Source organism: Molothrus ater, chromosome 9 (assembly GCF_012460135.2).
Source record: "Molothrus ater isolate BHLD 08-10-18 breed brown headed cowbird chromosome 9, BPBGC_Mater_1.1, whole genome shotgun sequence".
Classification (NCBI taxonomy): domain Eukaryota; kingdom Metazoa; phylum Chordata; class Aves; order Passeriformes; family Icteridae; genus Molothrus; species Molothrus ater.
In genome coordinates this window covers 25,933,621-25,959,832 of record NC_050486.2, presented here as the reverse complement: position 1 = coordinate 25,959,832, position 26,212 = coordinate 25,933,621, and the positions used below count along the sequence as shown (strand labels likewise).

The window sequence follows — 26,212 nt, the reverse complement described above, 5'->3', positions numbered from 1 at the left end:
CTGTTTCTCCCAGCAAACCTTTCTTCACAGTCATTAAAATATGTGTTTGCTTGCTATGAATGAAGAGTTGAGGTTGTTTTGGATTTTCTTCTGGGGAAGGAGCAAAAGACACGGCTTTTGAAAATAATGTTGGCAGCTCTTGGGAAAGGTCTAATCATTCATTAAATGAAAAAGTTCATTCTCCTTTACAAAGAACGCATTGTGGTCACAAAGATGACCATGAAATCAAAGCAAGTTTGCTGCAGAACTCATCTCTTACACAGAAAATGAAACTTTTTAAAGTTTTTTTTCTCAATTGTGAGGTGACTGAAGAAGAAAGAGGACAGGTAGGGTTTTAAAAAGACATACTGTAGATTAATTTAGAGTTCCAGCCTTTATTCACATAGCCTATCATTTGAAAAAGTTTATCAGAGTTCTTTATGAGGAAATGATGTGCCAAAATGGACCAAAATTTTGAAATAAGAAATGAGCTGTGAGGTTCTTCTGTGAAGGTGCTGGTAGAATTGGAATAAAAGAACAGAATCTTTTTAATATTTCAAAAGAGAATCATGGAGAGAAAGTGCCCTGCAGAAGAATCACAAAGCAGTGTGGCCTAAAACTGATGAAAATGAGCCTTTCCTGGGCATCTGTGTGAAGAGCTTTTCCAAGGCTGGGACTGTCCTTACCTGAGGAGTGCTCACCCAGTGCAGAGATCTCAAGGTGCTTTACAGAATTAAAGCCCCAGTGAATTAGAGCTCAGTGCAAGCCAGTGAGACCGAAATGCATTTATTTCCAATTTTAGTAGTTGATTAATGAGTCACAGAGAGGACACATTTAAGAGTGTTGCTTTGAGTTTGGAAATAGAGTATTGTACATACTCGGACTGGAGGCTGTACATTGCCTGTGCCCTTGAAATAACCTTATTCATCTGCACCTGGAAGTTGTTCTCCATCCACAAAACCCAGTGGGGCTGTTTAAGACCAATTCACAGGTGTCTGAAATTTTACATATAGAGGTGTGAGGCTATTTAAAACACATGTGCAGGTGTTTACATTGCACAGTGCAGGAGCAAGGCTGTGCACATCCAATTTAGGTTTCATGTTGAAAGACAAGGCTACCTTAAAGGAAGTCCAGGAACAGGTGGCAAGGTTGGCGTGTTCCCAGTGGTGTTAAAAAGGAGATAAGCCATACTGTAAAGAGCTCATTTCTGTGCTTCATAAACTACTTGCTGGTTGCTTGTTCAGTGTTACTTTCAAGATTATTAGAGAGCACAAAAGCAGTAAAAACTACCTGAAGATGCTGATGTGTCCAGCATTCTCTCCAGTGTTATGGTTATAGATCTTCTGCTGGAAGTTCTGATTCTCCAGAGCTCTGCTCCTGCCTCAGAGGCTTTGCCCCAGTGACTGATAAGATCAGGATACTAAAAAAATACCTCAGGAAGTGATGATGCAGTCCCTGCTGAGGAGGCATTTAAGTACAGAGCACACAAAGAATGAAACTCTGCACAGGCGTTGAAGTGATGTGCTCAGGGTCACCCACTGACTTGGCATGAACAGCTCCTGGACCAGGTGTGAGTTGTTCAAAAGTGTCCTGGGCTGGTGATGGCTTCTGCTTTTCAGAAATACTGCTGCTAGTGGCTGTTTTGTCTAGTTGAAGATGGACAGTTTTATAAGGCAGTAAATTCTGGAAGGCTGTTTGAGCAGAGTGCTGAAATTGGACATATGGAAAGATGTCCAGGAGGAAAGTTATGTCTTCCTGAAGTTTGTGGTCTTGTCAAGTGCCAAGGCTGGCACCCCAAGGGAGCAGAAACATTCCTTTTTCCTGTTTCAGAACCCAAGTGGACAGGCCAAGTCCATGGTATAGCAAGTTCAAGGATGCATGCAGCTCAAGTGCCTTTCCCCTCAAGTGACAGAGGACCCAGGTGGGGAGGAGAGTGATTATGGCAAATTACAGCCCCATACACTTCCTTCATCCCAGTTAATCTCTCCAGGAAGTGAGAGCAGAAGTACAAATGCTCACTTGTCTTAAGCACTTGGAGTTTGCACACAGAATTGACAGGAGTTGGAACTGAAGCTTTGTTTGGGTGTGGAAGGAGCTTTGCAATAGCCACTGTCCCTGAAACAATTAGGGCAGGTCCCACCAGGAGCAGAGGCTTCTCTCCCTCACCTCTGAAGGAGCTGGGAGATCTCCTGTGGGTTGGTTCTGCCAAACCTCACATGAACTGAGCAGCACCAGCAGCCAGGAGGAGCTCAGCAAATTTGAAGAGGAGCTGCACAAGGGCTTGAAGTCACCCAGCACCTTCAGCACATGGACCTCTCTAGGGCCAGGAGGTGCAGAGGCAGCATGCAAAGGTAAAAATGAACCATTCAGTTCCTGGGAGGTTTGGCTGGGGTGCGGTCCAAGTTCTGCCTGTAGTTTTGGGTCATTTATTCTTGATTTACCCAAGTTGCTCTGGCCCATGCTTGGCCTCAGACTCCTCGTTCTGAAGCCCTGGAGCAGGACTTGGCAGCATGTTGTGAGACACAGCTCTTGTGCCTGGTGCTTTTTGCAGAGGTGGTACCTGGGAGCATCAGGGCTCCTAGGACAGTGATAGGAGGAACAAACAACTTGAAAAACAAAATAAACTCTTGCTATCAGAGTCACAAGGCAAGCTGTCCAACACAACAGTGGTCTCTGATTTTATATTTAATTTTAGAAGCTGAAACTAAATGTTTTAATTTTATATTATTCTCAACATAATGCTAATTTGCTCCAGATGTCCACTCTGAGCTGAACACTGCCATTTTGCATAGAAAGCATGTGCGTCAGTGATTTATTCCAAATAGCTTCTATTTTACTGCATTTCATTTTATTCTGAATGAAGTACTTAACAACATGTTTCTCTTTAAGAATCTTACTTAATCATATGGATATAATTTCTTCAATTTACGTTTTCAGTTCTTTAGTGTGGTGGCCACAGGGTGTTTCTTAACCTAGGAAGATTGAATGCACATGTTGAAAGCTGCTTATATTTGATTTTGAGGCACTTTGATTTCAAAGTCCTCCATGTAAGGTACAGAAGTGATTGTGGTTTCCTGCTAGGTTCTGGGATAGAGGGATAACTCTCAGGAAAACCTTGCAGATACCTTCTAATAACCATCCATGACAATAACATAATTTCATTTCTTTCAAAACTGTGGTCTACCGAGAGTGTTTAAGACTTTTTTTATTGGGGTTCAGGAGAAAAAGAGATTTAATTTTCTTGTCATTTCTGGGCTACAGTTCAACGTTTCAATTTAAAACCTATTTCCGTTGAGCTCCTTTCCCAGTTTTCCCTCAAAATATTATCTTAGAAAATGTCTTTTATTCAGTTATTTTTTTATTTATTTAGCAGCATATTAAAAATTATGTGAGACAGCTCAATATGAACCTTTGTTATTTGAGCCTGGCTCACTCAGCCATTCCTGTACATGGGCTGCCATTGGTCAAGTATGTCAGGAATGTCCTTTGGCAGTGGCCTCGAGCTGCGTCACGGGTGTGAGGCAGCTCCTCTGAGCTGCTCTCGTGGATGGGGAGCTGCTCTGAACCTTGGAACAAAGTCCAGGCAAGATTTTTATTCTTTCATTTTAAAGCTGACCCAGGGTGTGTAGTTTGTGGTAAGATGGGATGCTTCTGCAGTGGTCACACAGAATGTAATGTACTAGATTAATCAGATATCAAAACCTACTCTTTGTCCCTTTTAAAAATACTTTCCCTCGTACAATCCCTTCTCCTCCTAGGCTTTTACACTGCAACCTATGGCATGGGATATAAATTTCATGAGGTCCCATCATTTGTGAGGCAGGTTTTTCCCACCTGAAATAATGTTCATCTGTATTAATTTACATCTTCTTTTTGCATTTCTTTTTCAATCGTAGCATTTAATTTTCAGAACTAACCTTGCTGTTATTCTACAATTGTATTAGTTTATTATACTGAATTGTTGACACAGCTGGTAGGGAGCTAAGTGCTGTGGTTTCACACAATAAAATTTCAGACAATATGTGTAGCACTTCTTTTTCATACATATCATTTGAAAGCCATATGATTCACCAATATGTGTTATTGTTATCCACCCATGTGGGACACAATCTATTTTAAATTAGTGAAGTGACTTGCTAAACTCCCTGTAAACAATAAGACTGTGGGAAAACATTAAGTGCTATTCAGAAAAGAACATTGCTATACAGTCTTTTATCCAGAGGATCCCACAGTGCTGTAGAGAATGGAGGGACCTGGCACTGCTCTTCAGCAGAGCTCATCTTCTCAACAGGCTTTGGAGGCAGCTCCAGCGCTTGAAACTGGAGCAGGGGCTTGGTGGAGGGTGTCAGTGCCCACACCAGTGCAGTGGGTGTGGTAAATCACCCTGAGTCAAGAGTAGCAATAGGGTGTTCGTTAGCAAAATCTGGATTTAACATCTGCTCTGGAGAGAAAACTGACTTCCTTTAAAGCAGGTTGAGGTCTTGAAGCCATTTTCCTAGGAATAAGTCTCTCAGATTTTCTTTCATGTAATGAACGTGGTCAAGCAAGACAAAATGCAAACACTGCCAGACTAGGCAGTGTCTTGGAGTAAAGTGAGGATGAGTTCCTTATTTGTAGGGGAGAAAGAGCAGGTTCTCTCAGATTTATCCTTCTCCATGTGCTACCCTGAGCTCTGTGGGATTCTGCTGTAGTGTGATGAGCAGGTCCATGGGTGAAGGAGAGAGCTGTGTCTCCTGGGGTTGCTTTTTAAAAAAAATAATGTTTTAAAGACAAATCCTTCAAGATTCCAGTGCTTTAATGCTTCAGAGACAAATAATGGTTTTTTTTGAAAACAAATAATAAAAAGTACAAGCATTTTTGCCCAAGAGCTCCACAATCACGGCACAAGGGAGAGCAGAATGAGGTGACCAACCCTGCAGTGAGAAGAAGCTCCCACCCCATCACTCAGCTTCCCAGTGGTTCACCAGCACCTCTTACAGGGCTCTTTGGCAGAGCTCAGCTTTACACACGTGGGGCAGTGTCAGCTACAGTCATTTGAGCAGATGATCCCTTGCCTGCCTTGGATTACAGGTGGGACCTCAGTCTTCACTCATGGATAATCAGATTGGCTCAGCATGGCACAGAAAGAGCAGGAGCCCATCTGAGCACTGAGAGTCCCACTGGCTTTTCTGCTCCACTGCTGAGAACAGCCTTGGAGAAAATTATGTTTTGTCCTCATTGCTTTGTGCAGATTAACCCAGTGTTGGCAAGTTCATGCAGTTTGTCAGTTTGAATGGAAACTTTACTCTTCTGAGATGAATTTGAAATAACAATTTGAGATAAAAGCTCCATTATGCACTTGTGGAAATGAGCATGGGTAGGGTATGAGAAGGACAGTAGGTTTTAACATTTAAAAAAACCCACCCTCACTAAAATGAGAGAAAACCCCAGCAATAAAACTCCCGACTTTGTGAAACATTTAGTGAGGAAAATGAACAAACTGCGTTGAACCATGTACAAAGAAAGTTGGATTTGCAACAAAAAACCTACATAGATGGGCAAAGAGTTACCTTGCTGCTATTTTTCATCTTTCCTAGGAGAATTTGGTTGTGCTGGAGTAGTTCAGTCCGCTGTAGCTAGCAGTTTCCCACTGTAGATCAGATTTCATCCACAGGATCCTCCTCTGTTTGATCTGCCAAGGGCAGGAGCCACTTTGTAAGCTGTGATGACACGTGACAAGCTATGACTGTAAAATATATTTATTTATTGTTCTTGACAAAGGTAGGAGCTGGGTTTTCCAGAATTATATAAAAAAAGGGGTCCAGGGGGAACGAGTGGGAAGTTAGGATGGACTCACTGTTGGCAGATGACACTGTGTTTGTGACACACAGGTTTGTCACACGCTGGGCTCAGATCTTCCTGTGACTAGAGACAGACACAGCACAGACCTAACCCGGGCTGCTCTGTCTGTGGTGCACTGGAAACTCATCCTGTTCCTAGACACACTCTTGGCATGTTACAAAGGCAGACTGGACTATGTGAGGATCTTTTTGTTCCTTTACTGGTTCATTAAAAAGAAAGGAAAATATGAAATAAAGAGGGAAGCTTTTCATTTTAGTTTTTTCCATGTGTTTGTTAGGGAATACATTGAGGGTATTTCAACAGTGTCTGATGCCAGTATAACAGCTTAAGACTGTTTGCTTAATTCCTGAATGTGCGCATTGTTTTTAGCAAACATTCTTAATTTATGTTTGTCCTGCCTCTCTTCCAATCTCCCATTGGATTCAGAATGTAAACCAGCACAGGCAGCTTCTCTGCTGTCCTCTTTGCAGATGTGTGTCCCAGACCAGGGGTGAGAAGTGCCCTGTGCTGGGCACAGAAGGGTTGCTGAGTTCCCCAGCGTGCTGAATGTCCTACGCTGAAAGAGAGCGCTCAACACATCACAGGAACAGCTTACAGAAGCAGGGTGTGTAATTTTTAATAACTGGGATAAAAACCCTCAGTGACATCTTTAAAATATAAATGCCTTTTCTTGTTTCTTTTATTTCTTTGCCCCCCCTTATTTTGCCTTTTCATCTCTTCTCCTTTCAATTCCATTAAGCTTCATTGTACAATAATGTATCGCAGTGGACTTTTTTCTATTATGTTTTTGATTTTTTCCTCCTTGTTACTATAAAACTCCAGATGTTTTGAGACTTCATGGTTCTCTGGATTATTTTTTCCTTTATTTTAATCTTCTTTTGTAACATGCCACACATGTGGTATTTTGGCCTTTTAAGATGCTAGGCTATGCTAATCAGCCATAAGTTTTGGGGTAGGATTTTTTTTTTCTTTTTATAATTACTTTTCCCCCTTCTTTATGCTGTTGTCTCTTTTATGATTTTCTTTTTTCTGTTTGTTTTCTTTTTTGTTACCCCAACTGGTTAGTCCACATCAATTGTAATGGGTTCTCCCTTTGCTCTGAGGTTGCATTCTTTATGTTAAGCAAATTAATTCTTCACTTCAAACTTTCCAACTCTCATACCTGTAAGGGTATTCTGAGCCCTTTTTTCACCTTGCTTGTCAGGACAGAACTGTTTGCACTGAAATTGGCCCCTCCAGACCAGGAGCACAGACTGTTCTTTGAAGATTGAGATGGGTGCAAATAGATTCTACTTTAGATGCAAACTGGAATGGAAATGTTTCCTTGGAAATTAAAACAATGAATTACTGATCCAGAGAAACAAATTTTTGAAGTACATGTATGAAATGATACTTTTTATTTAAAAGATCAAAAAGTACTGGAGGGAAGCATTTTAATTTATTTGTGGTTCTTTGCTGGCATGGATGGAGAGGGTTTTTAATTTATTTTGTTCAATCTTAATTTTGTCCCCAAAACAAGCAGATTTGGCTTCAGATATTAGAACAGCAAATCTTGGATTGTGTGCTGTCCTTTAATTTCAAATAGCTTGTAAGCTATTCAAAAAATCCCAAATAAAGAATAGTTTACCAATTACATCTGAGGAAATAAAGGGGCTGACATGGGGTGTCTTCTTTGCTTATTACATGACCCTATGAATTTTGTATTTTGTTCTTTAAAATGTTGCCTCATGTAATGTTATTTCTGCCTGCAAGCCATAATACTGCATTCAGTCCAACTGTAATGAGGTTTCAGAAAATTGTTTGCTTTCCAAATGACATATTTAGCAAAACCTTATGGCAAAATCTGTGGCTGTCAAGCCGCTGATAGTAAAAAATTCCCAACTTTCCTGGTTCATTCTCATATGTTGTAGCAAACAAATGCAACTACCCCTGTTTTGACAAATGTTTATACTTCTTCTTGATTAAAGAAGAATTACTAAAAAGAGTTTTAATACTAGAATTCAGGTCTTGTGAAAAGGATAGGATGCTCTGATAGTTTCCCAGTTATTTTGGGTTTGCTGGAAAATGCATGGAAAGCTCTGCTTGCTCACTGAAGTGGGTGACCTACTGGAACTAGAAGAAATAAATAGAAGAAATAAATGTGTGAATATTCCAGTGCTGGAAGGAACATTTGCCCCGTGCAGCGGATGCTGGCAGGCAGGTGACAGGGTCTGTTTGTGTGGGAATCACCTCGTGGGCAGAACCAGACCTGGCCACTCTCGAAACCGCCTGACCTGAAGGAGTCCTCCAAGGGCCAGGTCTGCATTCCTCATGGATCCATCACTCCTGGTGCTGCCCAAGGGGGCTCAGGAGTGCGGGCTCAGGGGCTTAGAAAATTCATAAAATTGAAATAAAAGGGACAGCCCAAAGTCAATTATTTAAGTCACAGATGTTCAGACACCTCCTCCAGGAATTCTCAGCGTATTCATATTTCCCAGTTTCGTGGTAATTAGGAAATACACAATCTGTCTAACAGCATAAAGGAAAATTAACTATTTATTGGTGGACAGTGTGTGGATGTCAAATGGTTGGCCAAAACTACCCTAAAGCCCAACAATGTGAAGGATGTATTGCATTTATACTGTGGCTCACTCTTCTTCTTCCTGTTCTGAACCTTTTAAGCTTTTCTTCTCTTACACACCAGCAGCTGTACAACATTCTGGCTAAAGGCCTAAATGCTTTTTTTAAAGACAAATAATTAAAAGTACGAGCATTTTTGCCCAGGACTGAAATGAAATAGCATGTAGTGTCTTTTGTAAAGATAAATTGTAAAGATAAATTGGCTTCAGAAATGAAACCAAACCCGGAAATGGGCAGGTCTTTTTATGTTACACTTACCTTCCACTGTATTATAATCACAAAGGGAAAAAACCCAGCTTCAACAATTTAAATCTGTAAGTTTGAATCTGGCTAAATAAATGGGGATTTCTTAGGATGTTAAAGTCTCTTTCCTATGGGTGACTTGTTAGGTGCTCAGATAGTTCTGTTGAGTTTAATAAAACTCCTTGCATGAGCCACGTTGCTCATGCACAACTATTTGGGGGATCAGAGCTTTACATTGTAGCTACAACAGCGAATTAAACATTAATCTAATCAGGAGTTAGCTGGGAAAAACAAAGCACCAAGACAGATACTTTGATTGTGGTGTGGGGTGGAACAACTCAAGTGTTTTAAGTTCCTGAGGTTCATAACAGTTCGGAGCCCTGTGTGCTTCCAGCCACGGCCCCAACATTGGCCTCAGTGTGCTGTTAAACATTGATGCTATTTAAAGAGTAGTGTGGCTGTTTCCTCCCCTCCAGAAGGGATACGCAGCCTCACAGGATCCTTTTTCTCACAGCGTGTTTTTCAGTAAAATTTTCCCAATTTTGTAATCAGTTGGGAAGAAAGAACATTTCACAATGTTCGTAAGCCTTGTGGATGTTTTGACCAGACATCAGATTTCCTATTGATAGCATTAAATGCTTTGGAATGAAATGTTTTGGGTTTTCCATCTGTAGGCTGTCTGAGATGTCAGCAGCCAATATGACCTGCTCTTTCCCTTTTAGGTCTATAAATAAAAGGCAGCTTGTTTAACTGATCTTGCAGCAGAGAGCAGAGGTGTATATTAATGAGCTTGCTCTAATGGCACACTGGACCTATTTAGCACTATGACTGTGAAGGCTTCTCTTTTTCAGTCATAACTCATTTCCTAAGAAAATGTCAGTTATTGCTTCACCCTATGGTCTGAGCTGGTTAGTTTATAGTTTATTTCTTCTGATCTGTGCCACTGACAGATATGCTAGACATGACCGTGATTAAATACGCTCATGAAAATGGTAAACATTTGATAATGTAAACCCTCTTGGGAACATGCTGTTATTTCTGCGTGGCAGCATTCTCAGGTGCATTCAAAGTATAATCTGGAAGCAAAGAAAAAACATTTTAAGCAATTACAGTTATTAGATTAAACTGCTTTGTTGGGAAAATTGTGATGTGTTTAGATCACTGTGAGATAATTCTGTGTTTTTATAAATATGGCTTTTGAATGTGTGATATTGCAACAGCGACACTGCCGTGAGATTTTAGTGTGAAATAAAGACAACATATGTATTTCCATATGGTAACAAACTAGTTCAGACACATAAACTTCTACAAGATATTTTCTTGGTAGAAACCCTGTTCTGAAAGCAGCAGTAGTTATAAAACCCAATAACTGCATTGTGTTCTTCCTGTAATCCCGTGGCATTGTTTTGTGTCTGTGCTTGGGTGTGTGCAGCATTAACGATCTCACAGCAAAGACAAAAGTAGTAATTGCAATATAATTATTATTTTTATTGATGAAACTTGTTTAAGAGTTCTGTTGACATTTACAGACTTTGAGGATCAAACAGCATTTGTTACACTTATCCCAGGCATCAAACGTCCACAAAATGTTTAGGATTGTAGGATTAAGCAGTGACAGATTGGGGCCAGATGTCTGGGAGATCCCATAAGTGGCCTTCTCAGTTGATAAAATAGCTCTTGCCATCCTGAAGCCCTTTCAAAACTGAACATTTGTTCTTTGTAGTCGAAGCTGAGACACTTGTGGGATGGCTGGATCTTCCTGGAGGGTATTTAGGAGGGAGAATGAGCACCCTGTTCTTCCTAGAGTAGTTTTATATAGTGTAAATGTAAATGTAAATACACTCCAAGTAGTAAGAGTAGGTGGAAGGGTTAAAAGAGTTGGTGAGTAGCAGTTAAGCCCAAGCACTACCTTACAAAGTTGTCTTAACAACAGCAGCCCAGTTGAAGTTGTCACACCATTTCAGGGAAGCTGTTTCCATATGTGGACTTCAGTAGGGACAAACTATGACAGGTAAACAGTCAGCAGATCCAGAAACCAGGGAGCTGGAAAAGGTGTCCTTCAGAGTGCAGCTCTGAGTGGATTCTCAGCCCACCCTGCTCAGCTCTTTGCACCAACTCCATTCCTCCCTTCCCTTGAGACCTTTCATCTTCAGCTTCCTCTCTTCTCATCACTTGTGGCAAGGTTCTTGTCTCCACTGCTTTCCTCTTGAACAGAATTCCTGTTTCACCAACAGCCTCTGCCAACTTGAAAGTCTGAGTACTGCAGTCACATCATTCTCTTTGCTGGTGTATTTTTCCACCTGACATGTTTATCCTGAGTTTATCACTGCATTGGGACCATCCCACTGTCTGTTAGCCAGATTAATAGACCTGGGTAATAAAAATAATGTGAATTAGGAAATAATAAATAAGAAAAGGTCTGAATGTCCAAGCATATATGGTGATGGAGGCATTGGACAAACTTACCAAGAGAAGGCAGCTGAGCACAGAAGAAGGGTCTGTAAATAAGCCCATGTTTGTTTGAGTGTTGCTGCTTTCACTGCAGCTCTGGGCATTTCTGGTAGGGCCTGCTCCTTCTCTCCCTGAGGTGTCGATCCAGCAAACTCTTAAACATATGTGCTTTCATGTGTTTTAGATTAAGCTTGTGTTTAGATGTTTTAGGACATTTGCTGTTGGAATTTTTGCTACTGACATCAATGAGAGTGGAGCTGGACCTTTAATGAGTTTGGATTATTCTGCATACCTTGCTAGTTTGCATTGGGCTCTAGGAAGGGAACTGAAGACTGGTAATCCATTAGAAAAACATTCTGAGGGTCAAGATCCTTTTCTCTAAATTGGAGAGAGATTGATTTGATGGCTGGAGTGCTCAGTGAAGGAGGAATGATGGTGACATCCAGAGTGGTGAGAGACTCAGTGTTCAGATGGGACATGGGTGACAGGTGGTGTCCCCTGGGGCTCTGTAGTGGGACCAAGTGCAGTCTCAGCAGATTCCTGAGTGACACCAAGCTGAGTGGTGCAGTTGACACTCCTGACGGATGGGGTGGCATCCAGAGGGACGTGGACAAGCTCCAGAAGTGGCCCATGGGGTTTCAACAAGTCCTGGGTCCTGCAGCTGGTTCAGGGCAGCCCCTGGTATCAACACAGGCTGGGGGATGAAGGAGCACAAAGAGGCTCCAAGGGATGGAACACCTCCTCTGAGAAGAAAGGCTGAGAGAGTTGGGCTTGTTCAGCCTGGAGAAGGTCCCAGGGAGACTCAGAGCAGCCTCTCAGGGCTTGAAGGGGACCTGGAAGAGAGATGAAAGGGATAATACTTCAAAGGGATGCCACACTGTGGGCGCACCAATCAAAGGAGGTTGGAAAGGAGGAAGATTGGGAGCAAAAAGGAAAAAAGTGATCTTTAGTACCTCAGAACATTCACTCAGCTTTATGGAATGTCCTATGAGAAGTATGAATTTGCTGAGCTCTGCTCTATTTTTCATAGACTTCAGCATTTTTGCTCAATTCAAATTGCTTCATCCTGAATCTTAGTCAGATTTTTAGTGATGATTATGAAGAAAGTTTGTTTCTTTTGAAGCCTTGGTAGCTTTGGTCACTTCCAAACCCCCCTGCCTCCTTGCACCAGCTCAAGTGTTCAGAGGTGGGTCGCAGCCAAACAAAGCTTCTGAACTCATAAACTGCATGTCTGCAGGTGATTTTGTGGATCTGACACAATGGCTGTGATGGTAAAAGATGGAAAATACATACACATCAGATAGTTGTCTGTACACATACCCAGAATGCCATTCACACAGGGTACTGCTCAGGGCACTGAAATATTTATGGCAGTAAAGGCCACATTGATCCTTGGTGTGTGAGGGGCTGGGACAAGCAGAGAAGTGCCAGAAACCCCTCTGCCTGTGCAGAGCTGATCTGTACCCAGTGCCAGGACACAGCCTGCAATGTGAAGCACTGGCTCGAGAATCACCGGGGTTGCTGTGCTGAGGTATTTACAAAACACCCTGGGATGAGCAGGATGTGCTGGGCCTTTCTCCCTCCCCTTTGGCAGGCCCTGGGAGATCAGGTGCCTCCAGGCTGTAGCACCTTCAGTGCTCCTCCATCTGCAGCTGCTCTCCCTTCCCATCTCTCCCCCTGCACAGCCAGTCTGCAGTTTGCCCTGATGTGTGTGTGACAAGCAAGATTGACAGGGTGGTGATTTCTGTGATGACATCTGAAGAGCCACGGGTTCCTGGAAAGCTGCTGAACAAAATCTTGACTCAGCAAAAGGAAGTGACAAAGCATTTGCTGATTTTGTGAGAGTCATCATTTCACTGTTTATGAGCAAGAATCATAGAAAAAATTGTGGCTTCTAGAAACAGTGGTTGGAACAGGTTGCTCAGAGAAGCTGTGGCTGGCCCATCCCTGGAATTGCTTAAGGACAGGTTGGACAGGGCTTGGAGCAACCTGGGATAGTGGAGGGTGTCCCTTGCCCATGGCAGGGCTTGGACCTAGGTGACCCTTGAGGTCCCTTCCAACCCAAACCATTCTGTGAAGATACACCTACTATATTTCAGAATTGCTCTTAGTGTTGACAGGAAGGTGGATTGCGTTGTGTTTCTCAAATACATTCCTTGAGATCACAAATCCTCGAGGAACACGTTTTTTATCTGTGTAGAGGCATAAGAAGATGTGCAGTGCCATGAAACAGCAATATGTGCAGAGTGGGCAAAGAATATGCATTCCATCACTTTAGTATTTGCATGCCAGTATTTGAACATGTGCAAGTATCTGAGTGCATTCTGTGGGTGCGCAGGTGCACAGATGTGCACACCACGAGTATTTGTGCTCACCTGGGAGAGTTCCCATCCTACAGACAGTGCCTCCACTGCCTCTTGTCTGTAACACTGAAACTTAGCACTGGGCAATGCCAAACACCCTTCCCTTGGCCTATAGCTGGCAATTTTACTTATATTTATTCAGATTTAATTTGAAACGGTGACTTCTGTTATGAAGGCTATGCAGTGTTTTATTGCTGAGCTCCCTAATGAAACGGGTGCTTAAGAAGTCAGAATTGCTCAGGTTACTGGTTGTATAAATGCTGAGAACAGCTCTGAATGATACAGCTAGTAAAGAAAAGGGTGCAGAATAACAGCAGAGTTCCTTTGGATTGATCTTCAAATGGATCAGGTCTTCCTGTAATAGTCCATGCTCATCTGCTCCAGTGTATAATATTTCAGACACCTGAAACCAGGTTCTAACCCGCCAGCTTCTCTTACTCTCTGTCTGTAGCAGCTAATTGTTACTGCCCACAGTGGCTCCTGTGCCAGTTAACATCTCAGAGGACTCCTCAGAACACTTGTTCTTTCTTTAAATTTTCTGCTCTGACACCATGTCTTTAAGTGTTCAGCTCAGACAGAATGTGTGAGATATTTATAACCCTTGTATTATTGCTGAGCTGCACACCATGTCTTCAGTGACAGATTAAATGAACAGCACAATATGTTGTGTTTCATCCATAAATTTCAACAGATGTTTGAATGTTGGTTGATTTATTGCACGTCTTACACTGTTCTCATTGTGGCTGCACATGGTTTATTTAATAGAACCTTACAATGATTTTTTTTATGACATTTTGCAGTTTGAAGGGTGCAACAAGGCATTTTCTAGGCTTGAGAACCTCAAGATCCACCTCCGGAGTCACACTGGGGAGAAGCCATACCTGTGCCAGCATCCTGGCTGCCAGAAAGCTTTCAGCAACTCCAGTGACCGGGCAAAGCACCAGAGGACACACCTGGACACCGTAAGCGCCATTCCATACTGGGAGCTGCCCCGAGCGTTCCAGTGCCCCTGGCACACAGTCGCTTCTGCTGCTGCAGGGGGCTTGGCCTTTTCACTAGGAGTCTTAGAAACTCAGCTAGGAGCAAGTGGATTTGGTTTTGAGCTGTATGTGCTTTGAGAAATGAGAAAGTCTTGATCACAGAGAGGCAATTATGTTGTGTTACTCATGCTGAGGAGTGATTACGCAGGAGGGAGTTACTCAGCAAACTCTGCCATTGTTCCTGTTCCAGTAAGAGGAGGCAGCAGCTCAGTAAGGTGTAGCTGAGTCACTGCTGCTGCACCAAATGTGTGTCATTGTCTCACTTCCTGTCCCCTTCAGTGAGTGCTCTGGGTGAATGCAAAAGCTGTTCAGATCTCTCAGTGGAAAGTAAATGCACCTCAATTTTGGACAGTAATTTTGTAAAAAGTGAAAATAAATCTGTCTCATAACTCTATGGAATCAGTTAAGTGCCCTCCATCAGTTTAACTGTGAGAAACACACTCTTTGATTCTCTACAGTTGGTAGGTTTGGCTTGACTCTGCAGCTCTTCTCCCTTGTCTCACAGAGAGGACAGGAGCCTGTCAAGTGATTTGGGCTCTAGTGAAATGAAATCACCAGATCGTGGGGAAAGAAAGCAGTGAGACAGCTCTGCAGACCAGTCATGTCCTCAGCATAAAGCTTGTAAAGAATAACAGGCAGAGTTGTTCCTTTGTCTTTTTCAAAGAAGTGAATATATGGTTTAGTTTGACCAAGTGTTTAGGGGGCAGAACTTTTGAGTTTAATTGATATTTACTTTTAAGCAGTTACACATTTCAGACAGTGCAGCATTAAGGAATGTCTAATGTACATTATGCCTTGCAAAAACAAACAAGTAAGAGAAGCAAGTCAGTCACATTTTCCAAACCAAAGCACACTTAAAATAACAATGTTTTATTTATTTGAAAGTCAACCTGAGATATTTGAATTTGTAATTTGTATCTCTTTTGAAAGTGGGTATACTAAATTGCATGTAGTTTTTAAATTTAATTGCCTGAATCTAGTAGTTATATTTTTTATTAGCCAAACTCACAAATTGAATGCCATCTATTAGTTTTAAGAGAGAACTGACATGGTTACTAAAATGAGCACAAATTCTTTGTATGTGTTGTCTGTGCAATATTGAAGACGAATGTCTTAACTTTCTATTTTCTTTTCTTCTCCCTTTATCTCTGTCTTTATTATCTGAAATGCTCATAAATCAGGAAAAAGGTACAGTAATAATTTTCTAATAACTTTCTTAAATATCTAAAACCATCCTCTGTGCTATTCCACTGCAGGTGCTCTAAAACTGTTTCTGTAGTCCTGCACACAGTAACTAAGTTCCACTTACCTGATTTAATTGAAACCCTGTGGTTTAAGCTCAGTGAATTGTGTGCTTATGTGAACATGAAAAATAGCAGAGCTACAGGATGGTGCTGCTGCACCAAACAACTGCCTGGAATGTCAGAGCAAACAGCCATGAACCTTTGTAAGGGTGATCACATTCTCATCTAGTTTCCCTATGACTGAGTTGAATGATTTTATCACTAATTTGAATGACATCAGTGATTTGAAAAATACTCTGCTGGTTTTTCTGCCAAGGGATTTGTTAAAGTTTTCCATAGCTTTTCCTCAGGTGTCAGTTCTCTGTGTTCCAGACACTCTCAATAAATCTCCTTTGCCCTGTAACTTTCTGGGTAGGTGCTGTGTTAGCCTGTAAGGTCATGAATTGGTGAATGATTCTATTATTCCTTCAGAAATTTCCTGCTGGCTGGACAGAGCAGCAATACTTATCCTCTGGAGGTACTTAGAAAGAAAGGGGGGTTATATAGGCTGCTTTTTCCTTACTGAGTGCATTTGGAATTGGTTTTAAAGCTTCTCAATGTAGGTCACTCCACCATTTATCTTCACCAAAGGAGAATCTGTAAATCATTTCACTTACTGGTGTATGCTAGTTTGATGGAATCCCCACTAAATCATCTGGAAGTAGATCCTTCTCCTAGGCAGGAGCAGAACAAAGGGAACCTGTCTGTCCTTGTGGTAAAAAGGGCACATCAGCACTCCTCCGGGAGCAGAGCAACTGGGTTTACAGGACCTCACAGCCACTTTTCCCAAAACTGGTGGGATTTTTTCCCTTCTGTGCATCCTCCTTCCAAAATCAAGGGGATTAAAGAATGTGACATCGAGGTCATGGCAAACCAGTTTTCTGCCTTTGAGAAGACACCAAAAGGATTTGCTAGTCCTAGTGAGAGGCTGAGGTAATGTTGATAGATGAGGCAAGAAAACAGAGGACAAAAGAATGTTCCATTCAACTTGAAAGCTTTGTGATCTGTGCCATGCAGCACTATTTTGCTGGCATTTAAGACAATGGTCACTTAATAAAAAGTGCTTTTGCTCATTTTGGCAATTGCACCTTCATTTGGAGTTTGTTCTGTAACCCAGAGATAGTGTTCCATTTGTTAGGAATAGGCATAGCCACAAAAAGAATTTGGTGAGGATTTCAGTCACTGGGAAGGTCCCCTCTGAGCCTCCTTTTCTGCAGGCTCAGCCCCCCCAGCTCCCTCAGCTGCTCCTTGTTCTCCAGACTGTTCCCCAGCTCCATTGCCCTTCTCTGGACATGCTCCAGGCCCTCAATGCTTTTCCTGTCACGAGGGGCTCAAAGCTGCACCCAGGATTCGAGGTGGGGTCTCACCAGTGCCCAGCAATCCTTGGAACATTTATGTAAATCAGAACTCCAAACCAGAATGTCTGTCTTTATAATTATACTGTCTGATGCCATGATAATTTTGTTTGTAAAGGCTAGGGAATAAAGAAATGCTCTCAAAACCCATTCAGTTCTACCTCACTAGCATTAAGCTCAGCCCAATGAACCATATCCAGTGTGCCAGTGCAGAATCACTTCTGTTTGCATCGTGCCTGGTTGGTGAGCTCAGAGGAGACAGAGCAAACGTGGGCCCAGCAAAGAGAGGGAACAGCTCAGGTTCAGCTGAGTGTGTTCAGCTCCGGTTCACACTGTGTGTGCTCCCTGTGCTTGCTGGGGCAGGCACAGGGGTGTGACATCTGTCCCACAGTGTGTGTGCCCATCCTGGGGCAGGCACATGGGTGTGACACGTGTCCCACAGTGTGTGTGCCCATGCTGGGGCAGGCACAGGGGTGTGACATCTGTCCCACAGTGTGTGTGCCCATGCTGGGGCGGGCACAGGGGTGTGCCATCTGTCCCACAGTGTGTGTGTGCCCCTCCTGGGGTGTGACACGTGTCCCTTTGCTCCTCCCCAGAAGCCCTACGCCTGCCAGATTCCCGGCTGCTCCAAGCGCTACACCGACCCCAGCTCCCTGCGCAAGCACGTCAAGGCTCACTCGGCCAAAGAGCAGCAGGTGCGTAAGAAGGTAAGAGAGGCAAGGAGTGGCACATCCCCAGAGCTCCTCAATGCAGTCATTTTTCATTTACCTCTAATTCATATCTTTTCAGATCAGTTTTTCTGTAGTATCACAGAAGAAAACATAAATGGAGCTGATTTTCCTGGTTTTCAGTCACTGTTGTGAAGCAAACCAACTTGTGTACTTTCAAAGGCTGCCACCCTCTAAGTTCAGTTGCCCCACGCTTTCTGTCCAAGCATTTATTTTCCTGTTCATCTTTTATACATAAGCCCAAATGGTGCTGTCATTCACATAAAATGTCCATGCACTGAGTCTCTACAATCAGCACTGACTGATGGTAATTACTAAAATACAAGTTGGCAGATCATCTAAAATACAAATGAAACTAAGCCAGGGTACAATGGAAATGTAGGAAAAGAGGACTTGGAATAGAAGAGGTGTCCCTGTGTCAACCATGCCCCCTTCCCTCCTGCTGCTCCTCTTGTAGAGTTTTCAGCAGTTTGAACATAGAGTCCCCTTTCCCAGGACAGCTGTGTGTCCCCAAATTCTCCCTGCCAGATGTGTGCAGTGTGAGTAGCAGTTCCCAGCACATCAGTGACCAGGGCTCTGCACGCTGTGTCAATACTCAGAGATCACTCACTGCATGGTGAGCTTTGTGCCTGGGGGACACACAGCCCCAGCACCATCCAGGTGTCCATGGAATCAGGTCTGTGCACATACCAGCTCCACTCAAAAGTTTTATCTAGCCTGGCCACTGCCCAGTTTACCATCCCAGTTTTGTATTAGCAGGCCTTGTGGTTTCCCTGCAGCTCTCAGCTTTAGAAGGTTCCACAGGATGTGCTCTGCATTTGTGTCCCACAGGTCACAAAATTCCCAACACTTCCCTAGATTTACCTTTAGCTTGTAATGAGAGTAAGAGTCAGCGTGCCATGGCAGTAATTGATTAATTCTATGTAATTAATTCTGTGTAATGAGAGTGAGAGTCAGAAGGCCATAGCAGTAACTGGCCACAAAAAGAGGGTGGCTGTGCCACCAGAGTCTTCCGCAATTGCAAAATCTTTGCAACAGGAAGATTTCTTACATTAAATTCTCAGCAGATTGTGGAAAGCATCTGTGCTCCCTATTCCAAAGAAGAGAACGTCCCCATTTTTCCTTCCTGTGGTTTCTGGCATACTTCAGAGAAACAAGGAGGGAATTGCTTCCTAACACCAAACCTGGGTGTCATTTGTTCAGCTCTGTGTACTGAGCTGAATGCATTAACGTGTCACCATCCTTACATCTAGGGACAGTCCCCACTGTTACACCTTGGCACCTCCTGAGGCCTCGTTCCATTTCTGCAGAGCAAGGTGGGGAAGAAAACCCAGATCCAAACTTTGTGGAGAGGGCAGTAGGTACTTCCTGCACCAGCAGCAGGAGGCCTGAAGCACAGAATCAATCCAGGACAAATTTGTTAACAGCAGCTGCAAACTCAGGCTGCTTGGATGCACCAAGACACCAATATCCAGGGTTTCATATCACTTAATCTCCTGCCTTGAGGAATTTTCCTCTGTGCATGTACACAGCTTTGTATAGACTTATCAAATCTATCTTACAATAATGTTAGTAACTTGCCTCCCACACCTTATTTGGTAGACCAGTCTAAATGTGCACTCCTCCAGTGGTTTGAAATCATCTTCAGATTTCCTGTCTCATTTATCCATGATAACTTTATGAATACTTGATCCTGTGGCTTTTTTTCCTCAAATGAAGAGGCACCTGAAAAAGCAGCAGATTTTTGTGTTTTGGTCAGGCTCTCTTAAAAAGGATCAAAGCAAACCTGGCTGATAAAGAAACAAGGACCCCCCCTAAGTATTTCACTTAAATATATTAAAAAACCCCAACACCTTTCGCAGCTAAGTAAATCCCAGTGTTACTGAACAGCCTACTTTGGATTTCAGATGTAGGAAAAAAGAGAAAAGACTGTTTATACTCACTTGCTCGTTTTTGGTTATAACTCAGCAAAGGCAGTTGTCTGTTGGTATCAACTTCCCAAGAGTTCTGAGTGGAAATGACCTAGCAAGAAAGAAAAATTAACAAGCTGTTCTGCCAACATGTCTTGGTTGAGACATGCTACCAAAATGTGCCATCTCTGATACAAAACAAAATGCCTGAGCTTAGACTTGTATCAAAGGAATCCTGAGCACTTAGTTCATAGCTTAGAGGATTAGTGCAGTGGTGATATTTGGTTGTTCTGAAAGGCTTTACAGAAACAAAACAGGAGAAAGTTAGCTGTTAATTTAGTAGTAGTTTAATTGGCTGCAGATGCACTTGTGATCCAAATGTCAGATGTTTATCTCAAACCCACAAATGGCTGTAGAGCAGAATTCTGAGAAGGTTTGCCTGGGCCCTTTATTTAGAATACCCAAGCCCAGGGGAGATGGGTATGTGAGGCTGTACCCATAAGGACAATAACTATTTATTAATGGCTGTAGAGTATGATGGCTGTTTGTGTAATGCGATCACTCTGTTATGACAAAAGCTTGGCAGCATCAGCATGTTTGAAAGAGAATTAGAAATGCTTTTCTTTCTTAATTCTCCTCTCCTGCTGTTTTTAATATGATGGACATTGTGGTTTTTGAGAGTTTGCTTCAGAGCCTTTTGCCAGAGCTTTCATTTCCATGGAGCAGAGCTGACACGTGAGTGGAACCTCTTCCCATCACCGACAGCCTCGCTCTGCCACTTCCAATCTCATCAGCACAAACGCTTTTCTTTCCCTATCAAATGCCTTTCCAAGTGTCACAGTTACAGGATGATGCAAACCTTTTGCCACAGAATCCAAGAAACTACAGAAAGCCTGAAAATGTGCAGTTCAATTACTCAGGAAGGTTTGAAGGAACACAGGGTACATTATTTTTTGAAGCAAACTGGTTGTTGATGTAAGATTAGCACACTTAACTTGTGCACTTCAGAAAACCAAAGTCATCTCTAATTACAAATTCCAAGTACTAGACACATCCTTAATTACACTGAGTTCCTAAGAATGGCATTTCTTCCTTCTATATATAACCCTTAAGGAGATATATGAAGTTAATTATAAATAATTTGGTTTTACCATGTAACACAATGTTTCTTTTATCTTCCTCTTGTAGTTAAAGTCCTGTACTGATATTGAACAAGATGTACTCAGTGAATGTTTAGCTATCCAACAGCTCCACACATCTTCACAGCACATCCTGGATGGGAAGTGTGGCAGATCTGTAGCTCCTCATGATTTAATTACAGGTAAGAATACTTCTAATAAGTGTGGTGCGAAATACGTCATACAACAGAGGATTCAAAGCAGAAAAGATTTGTCACTGTGGAAGGTGATAAAAACTCCAGACCAACAAATAAGATGAAATAATTATGTGTGTTGTTCACTAAGGCCTTGCTTTTTTTGGTTTTTCAGCATTAGTCAGAGAAATAGCACCTGTTAATTTCATGTGAAGGGGCAGCAGCCCTGCTGAGAGTCTGTCTCCATCCATTTGTTCTCCTTTCAAAGAGAGCCTTGGCCTGGGCAGAGGGCAGGTGCAGGAGCTGTGCTCAGTCTGGGTGGATGCTCTGGCACAGAGTCCCACCAGGAGAGTTTCCTTCAGGAGCTGCAGGAAAGCTGAGGAGGCTGAGTGTTGTGATGCACTTTGGATCATAACAAAAAAATATGGTGATACATGAATGGGAGAAAACTTGAATTTGAAATGTCAAACCTTCTTCTAATAATTCTTTCTAGTATTTAATCTTCCTTTCTGTATTTTTTTCGTTCTTGTGGCTTGAACAAGAGTTGGCCCTTTTCAGGGACTTTAGACACTTCTATACATTTTATAGGAAGAGAAAAGGAGGATTCCATTCCCTTCTCTGTGAAATAAGATATAGATTCACAGTTTTGAACCCCAGCAGAGGATCCTGAATCAGGGATGTGCATTTTGAGGTCCTGTGTTCAGGTGGCAGAGAGGGGCACTCCCAAAGTCCAGCAGTGTAATTGTAATATGCCTTCTGCAAGAATCTCCTACTTTTTTTTGATTACTCCAAATCTTCAAAACAAAAAATCCATTTTGCTTAACATCTCCTATCCTCTTTTCTAGTTCAAATTGCATTAAAATGTTGGAATGTGAGTGGTGAACAGAATGGAGTAGAAAGGGAAATACCCCATCATTCTGATGAACTTTCCCTGGGAGTCTGAACTCAGGGCTTACATGTGGCTCCTTGAAAAGTGTGAGAAAGCTGGAAGGGTTTGGGGTTGATTTCCAGTCTCTGCCTGTGCCACCTGCTCTGAATAAGGTCTGTGAGGGCAGCAGTGGCCTGTGCTGTCCCCTCGGCAGCCCCGTGTGACAGGAGCATGGCTTGGCCTCCCCCTTCCAGGCAAGAGCAGTGACATTTTCCTAGGAACAGGCTGCAGTTTAGAACCTCAGAAACAGCCTCAGATTTCAAGTGACAACAATAAAACAGGAAAAGAGTTATTAGCTCACAGATAAACAGACCATCCCTAACCCCTCGGTGTCATCTCAGAGAATCTCTTGTGAAATGAAGGATTTTATCTGTCCATAACTCTGGCTTTGTCTGATATGATTTCCGTGCTGATTATATCAATCCATCATCAGGATGTTGTAAAAAACCTGTAAATCTTCCCTGATACTTCCATCAGGTCGCTCCATATGAGACCCCATCAATGCACAGTATGAACAAGTGCCAGGGAAAAATAAATCAAGATTTGAAAGAGTGTTTTGCAGTGAAACAGAAGTTGCTTCATCCTATGTGCAGTACAATCCACAGGCAAAGCTGTTCCTCTGTCATTATTTAGGGCATATAAACCAAAGTGCTGATCCTTACAGAATTAAAGCATGAGGACATTCCTGCTGCCACCTATAGTCTGCAGTGATTGCACATTTGCTCTTTCAAATAAGCTGAGGTAATATTTTTTGAGAAATCAGTTATAATTCTGTATGTAGGCTATAGATGGATAAATATAGTGTATGATGTCCTCATATTCCACTTGAAATATGAAAACATTCATGGTTTGGGCTTTTGAGTTTGGTTTTTGTGTTATTTTTTTCAAAGCAACCACATTATTAATGTGCAGAGCTCTGGGCTTTAGGGATCACTTGGATTCCTGGAGAATTTCAGTTTTGTCTTTCTCCAAGTTAAAGCACATTTTAAATATGTCAGGGATGAAAGCCCATCACAGAAAAAAATGAAATATTAAAAAAGGCCCCATCCCTTGTGTCTGACTTCAAAGTAGGTAAGACAGTGAGCAGAGGAATGTTTCTGCAGTGAGAGGAACCCATTGTTTGCTGGGATCTTCCTCTTTTTTCCCTCCTCATAACTAAAATGCATAATGGCTGTAACATTTAACTCTGCCTGTGGACAAGAGCTTGTGTCACTCTGGTCCCACTCAGGCGTTTTCTCTGGGTTTTATTATTGTTTGTCTGCTCTCAGCATAAAGCTGAGGGGGAAAAGGCTGCTGGTCACAGATGCTCAGGGCACTGTTTTGGCCACAGATATTAAGGTTAAAGGCCAAGCCATTTAAAATAGTGGTTGATGACTTGTGTTTACAAGCTGAGATGGTCAATGTGTGAAGAGGCCCAAGGTACACAGGCCTGGCATGGGCTGCCCTTGCAGGAGTCACTCACAGCAGCTCCAAAGACTTCAGGTACACAGAATATTAGTGCTCAGTGCTGAAAGAAATGGAAGAAAAACTGTAAAAGGAATGAAATTTTGGAAGTACTGAAAATTATACTGAGACTGGATTAGCAACTGCTCTTCCCCCCATGATTTGTTGGTCTGTGGGGAGGGAGCTGGGGTGAGGCAGCACAGGGCATGGTGTGGATGGCTTGGGGGGGATGTGGGGACAAGGGACACCACGTGCCAAACTGGGTGTGAGTGGTGCTGCACAGAGGTGTAGGATCAGGAGAACTCACTGGTGACAAACCCTGAGAGCCTCAGGGCCCAGGTCCAAGCAGGGGCCTTTTCCCTGAGAAGGTGTGATCAGGAAGTCAGAGATAGATCTGGGAGAGGATGTCCCCAGCTAGAAACTCCTCAAGCCCAGCAGTGGGCACTGGGTGTTCACCCCAACAGTTCCACAGATGGGTAAATTCCTCTGCAGAGTGGTTGGGGCTGGCAGAAACTGGAGGTGCAAGGGATTCTGGTTTCTTTTGGTTTTCTCATGTGGTGGGTTTGGGTGCAGAGATCATGTGGGACTCGGCTGCTGCCCACACAGAGTTGTGGGGTGGTTTTTTAAACATCTTCTTGCTCCTCTAGAGGGTTATGCTGATCGTAGGTACTCAGCTACTCTGTCTTCTCATCCTCAAGGAACAGGCCAGAGAGACATCCTGAACATGCATGAACTGTTCAGGGGTGGGATTGAAAAAATAAAACATGGAGTGTGTTTGCTGGCCACCACACTGCTAAGATGACCCTTTTTTGTGGGGTTTGGAGCTTTTTGCACAAGTTACTGCTGGGCCAGCAGTGTGGGAGCCTTAGAGCGTGACCAGCTTGGTTTAGGGTCTGCAGTTTCCTCCAGGCTGTGCTGTCAGTGTACCTGAGCTGCTGCTGTGGGAAATGGAGCTGAAGTGCAAAGTGACACTGAACAGTCGAGGTCAAATTTGGCTCATCCTTCAAGCCTGACATCAAATGTATGAACAGTGAGGATCTGAGGGAAGTGGAAACTGTTGTATTGTGAAATGCACTGAAACCACCAGTGGAAAAGCATTTCCACAATGTAGCATCCTTGCTACTGACTTACTGTTACCAGAAGAGGCTTTGACAAATAAATCCTCGCATCACCTGGGAACATCTGATTTCTTAAAGCCCCCTCTGTCTGGTCTGCAGTGCAGAAAGCAAGTTGTTTTCACTGGCTGGTTGACAAATGTTCTGTCTAGCTGGAGACAGAGATGATGTGGTTCAGTTTTGTTGCTTTAGATCTGTCAGCAGCTGAGGACTCATTGTTCATGAGGGGTTTTTGACTCATCTGAAGCCCCTGACAAAGGTGGCTGGAATCTTGCCTCGGTGCTTCTGCTCTTCAGTTACACACAGAAACAGATGCTGACATTCAGATGTTGCTTCTCCACCCCAAGGGTGTCACACATTCCCCAGAGCTCTGGATTTTCATGTTGCCTTCTGCTTGCTCCATGTCACTGGGAGGGTTTGGGAGGAGTGCAGTCCCGAGCCCTGCCAGTGACACAGCTGGCACATGGCTCTGTCCTGGATGTGCAGCTCTGCACACACTGAGTGGGAAAGAACAGTGAGTGGTACAGGAGGAGAGATGGCAAAGACAGGCCCCAGAGGGGTCTCTGTGCTCTGGAGCTGGACACTGGGAGCTGGCAGACCCCACTTGCTGCTCACACTCAGTGAGTGGCAGTTCTGCTCCTCATCCACGTGCACATCCCTGGGAGGGTGGGACAGAACTGTGGCAGATGTGTTGTCGGCAAAACTTGAAGATGAGAAAGGCAGAAAAACTGGGAAGAGAAGGACAAGGAATAGACTTTTCCAGAGCAGCATGACAAGGAGGCAGCCCTTTTCCCCTGTCATAAGGTGGCATTTGCATGCTCCATGCTTGCACTCCTGTGATGTCTGTCACCACAGAGACCTGCCCTCAGTGCAGCCTTCACCAAAGTCAGTGTGAGGGCCCTGCAGGCAATGCCTGTCCTGGTGCATGGTCACTCTTCAGAAGGGAGAAAAAAACTTAATTCCAAAAGACTTAATTCCAGCATCTTCATCCAAGAGCCCTGGACAAAACTTCCTCAACAATGGGTAGGCTTGAGGGCCTGGTAGGCACTTGGCTGTTGGTGCCTTGCTGCCATGGTAGAGGAGAGTGAGTCCCCAAAAATGGCACACCCACACTCCTTCAGTAATTCTGTACTAGCAAACCTGTTTTCATGATCTCATTAAAAAATTCTCCTTGTTCCTCTGCGTTTAATTTATTGCGGTTTCCTTTGTATCAATATGTCATATTTGTAAATGGTCTGGGATGTCCAGCAGCTTAGTAATGGAAAGTCAAATGACAGAGTTTGAAATGAACAGCAAAACCCCAGGGTACCATGGTCGGTTTTGCTGTGTGAGCTCCATCCCCTGAGCACTGCAGGTTCTCTCTCACAGCTATGGGAAAGGCAGGCTGGGAGTCCCACCAAGCCCTCGTGGCTGTCAGGAGGGTTCTACAGCTCTGCAGAGTCCAGGAGCACCTGGCAGGGTCAGAGAGGAGACACCCACATGCCAAGGTGCCACAGCCCAGCTGTGAGTGCTGCTCAGGCACAGGGGGATTCACTGACACACAGAGCTCTGCTGTGGGGCTGTGGCCCGGGTTGGGGGCGATAGGGAAGGAGCTGGGGGCTC

General features: G+C 43.4%; 1 protein-coding gene across 1 annotated transcript in view; it reads left to right on the top strand.

The window, feature by feature from the left end:
- Positions 1-26,212, top strand: part of GLIS1 (GLIS family zinc finger 1) — a 180,122-nt gene that overhangs the window by 132,459 nt on the left and 21,451 nt on the right. The window contains exons 4-6 of the mRNA XM_054515791.1: positions 14,297-14,458; positions 17,771-17,881; positions 21,001-21,133. Of these exons, the coding sequence (XP_054371766.1) occupies positions 14,297-14,458; positions 17,771-17,881; positions 21,001-21,133 (406 nt within the window). The remainder of the gene's footprint in view (positions 1-14,296; positions 14,459-17,770; positions 17,882-21,000; positions 21,134-26,212) is intronic.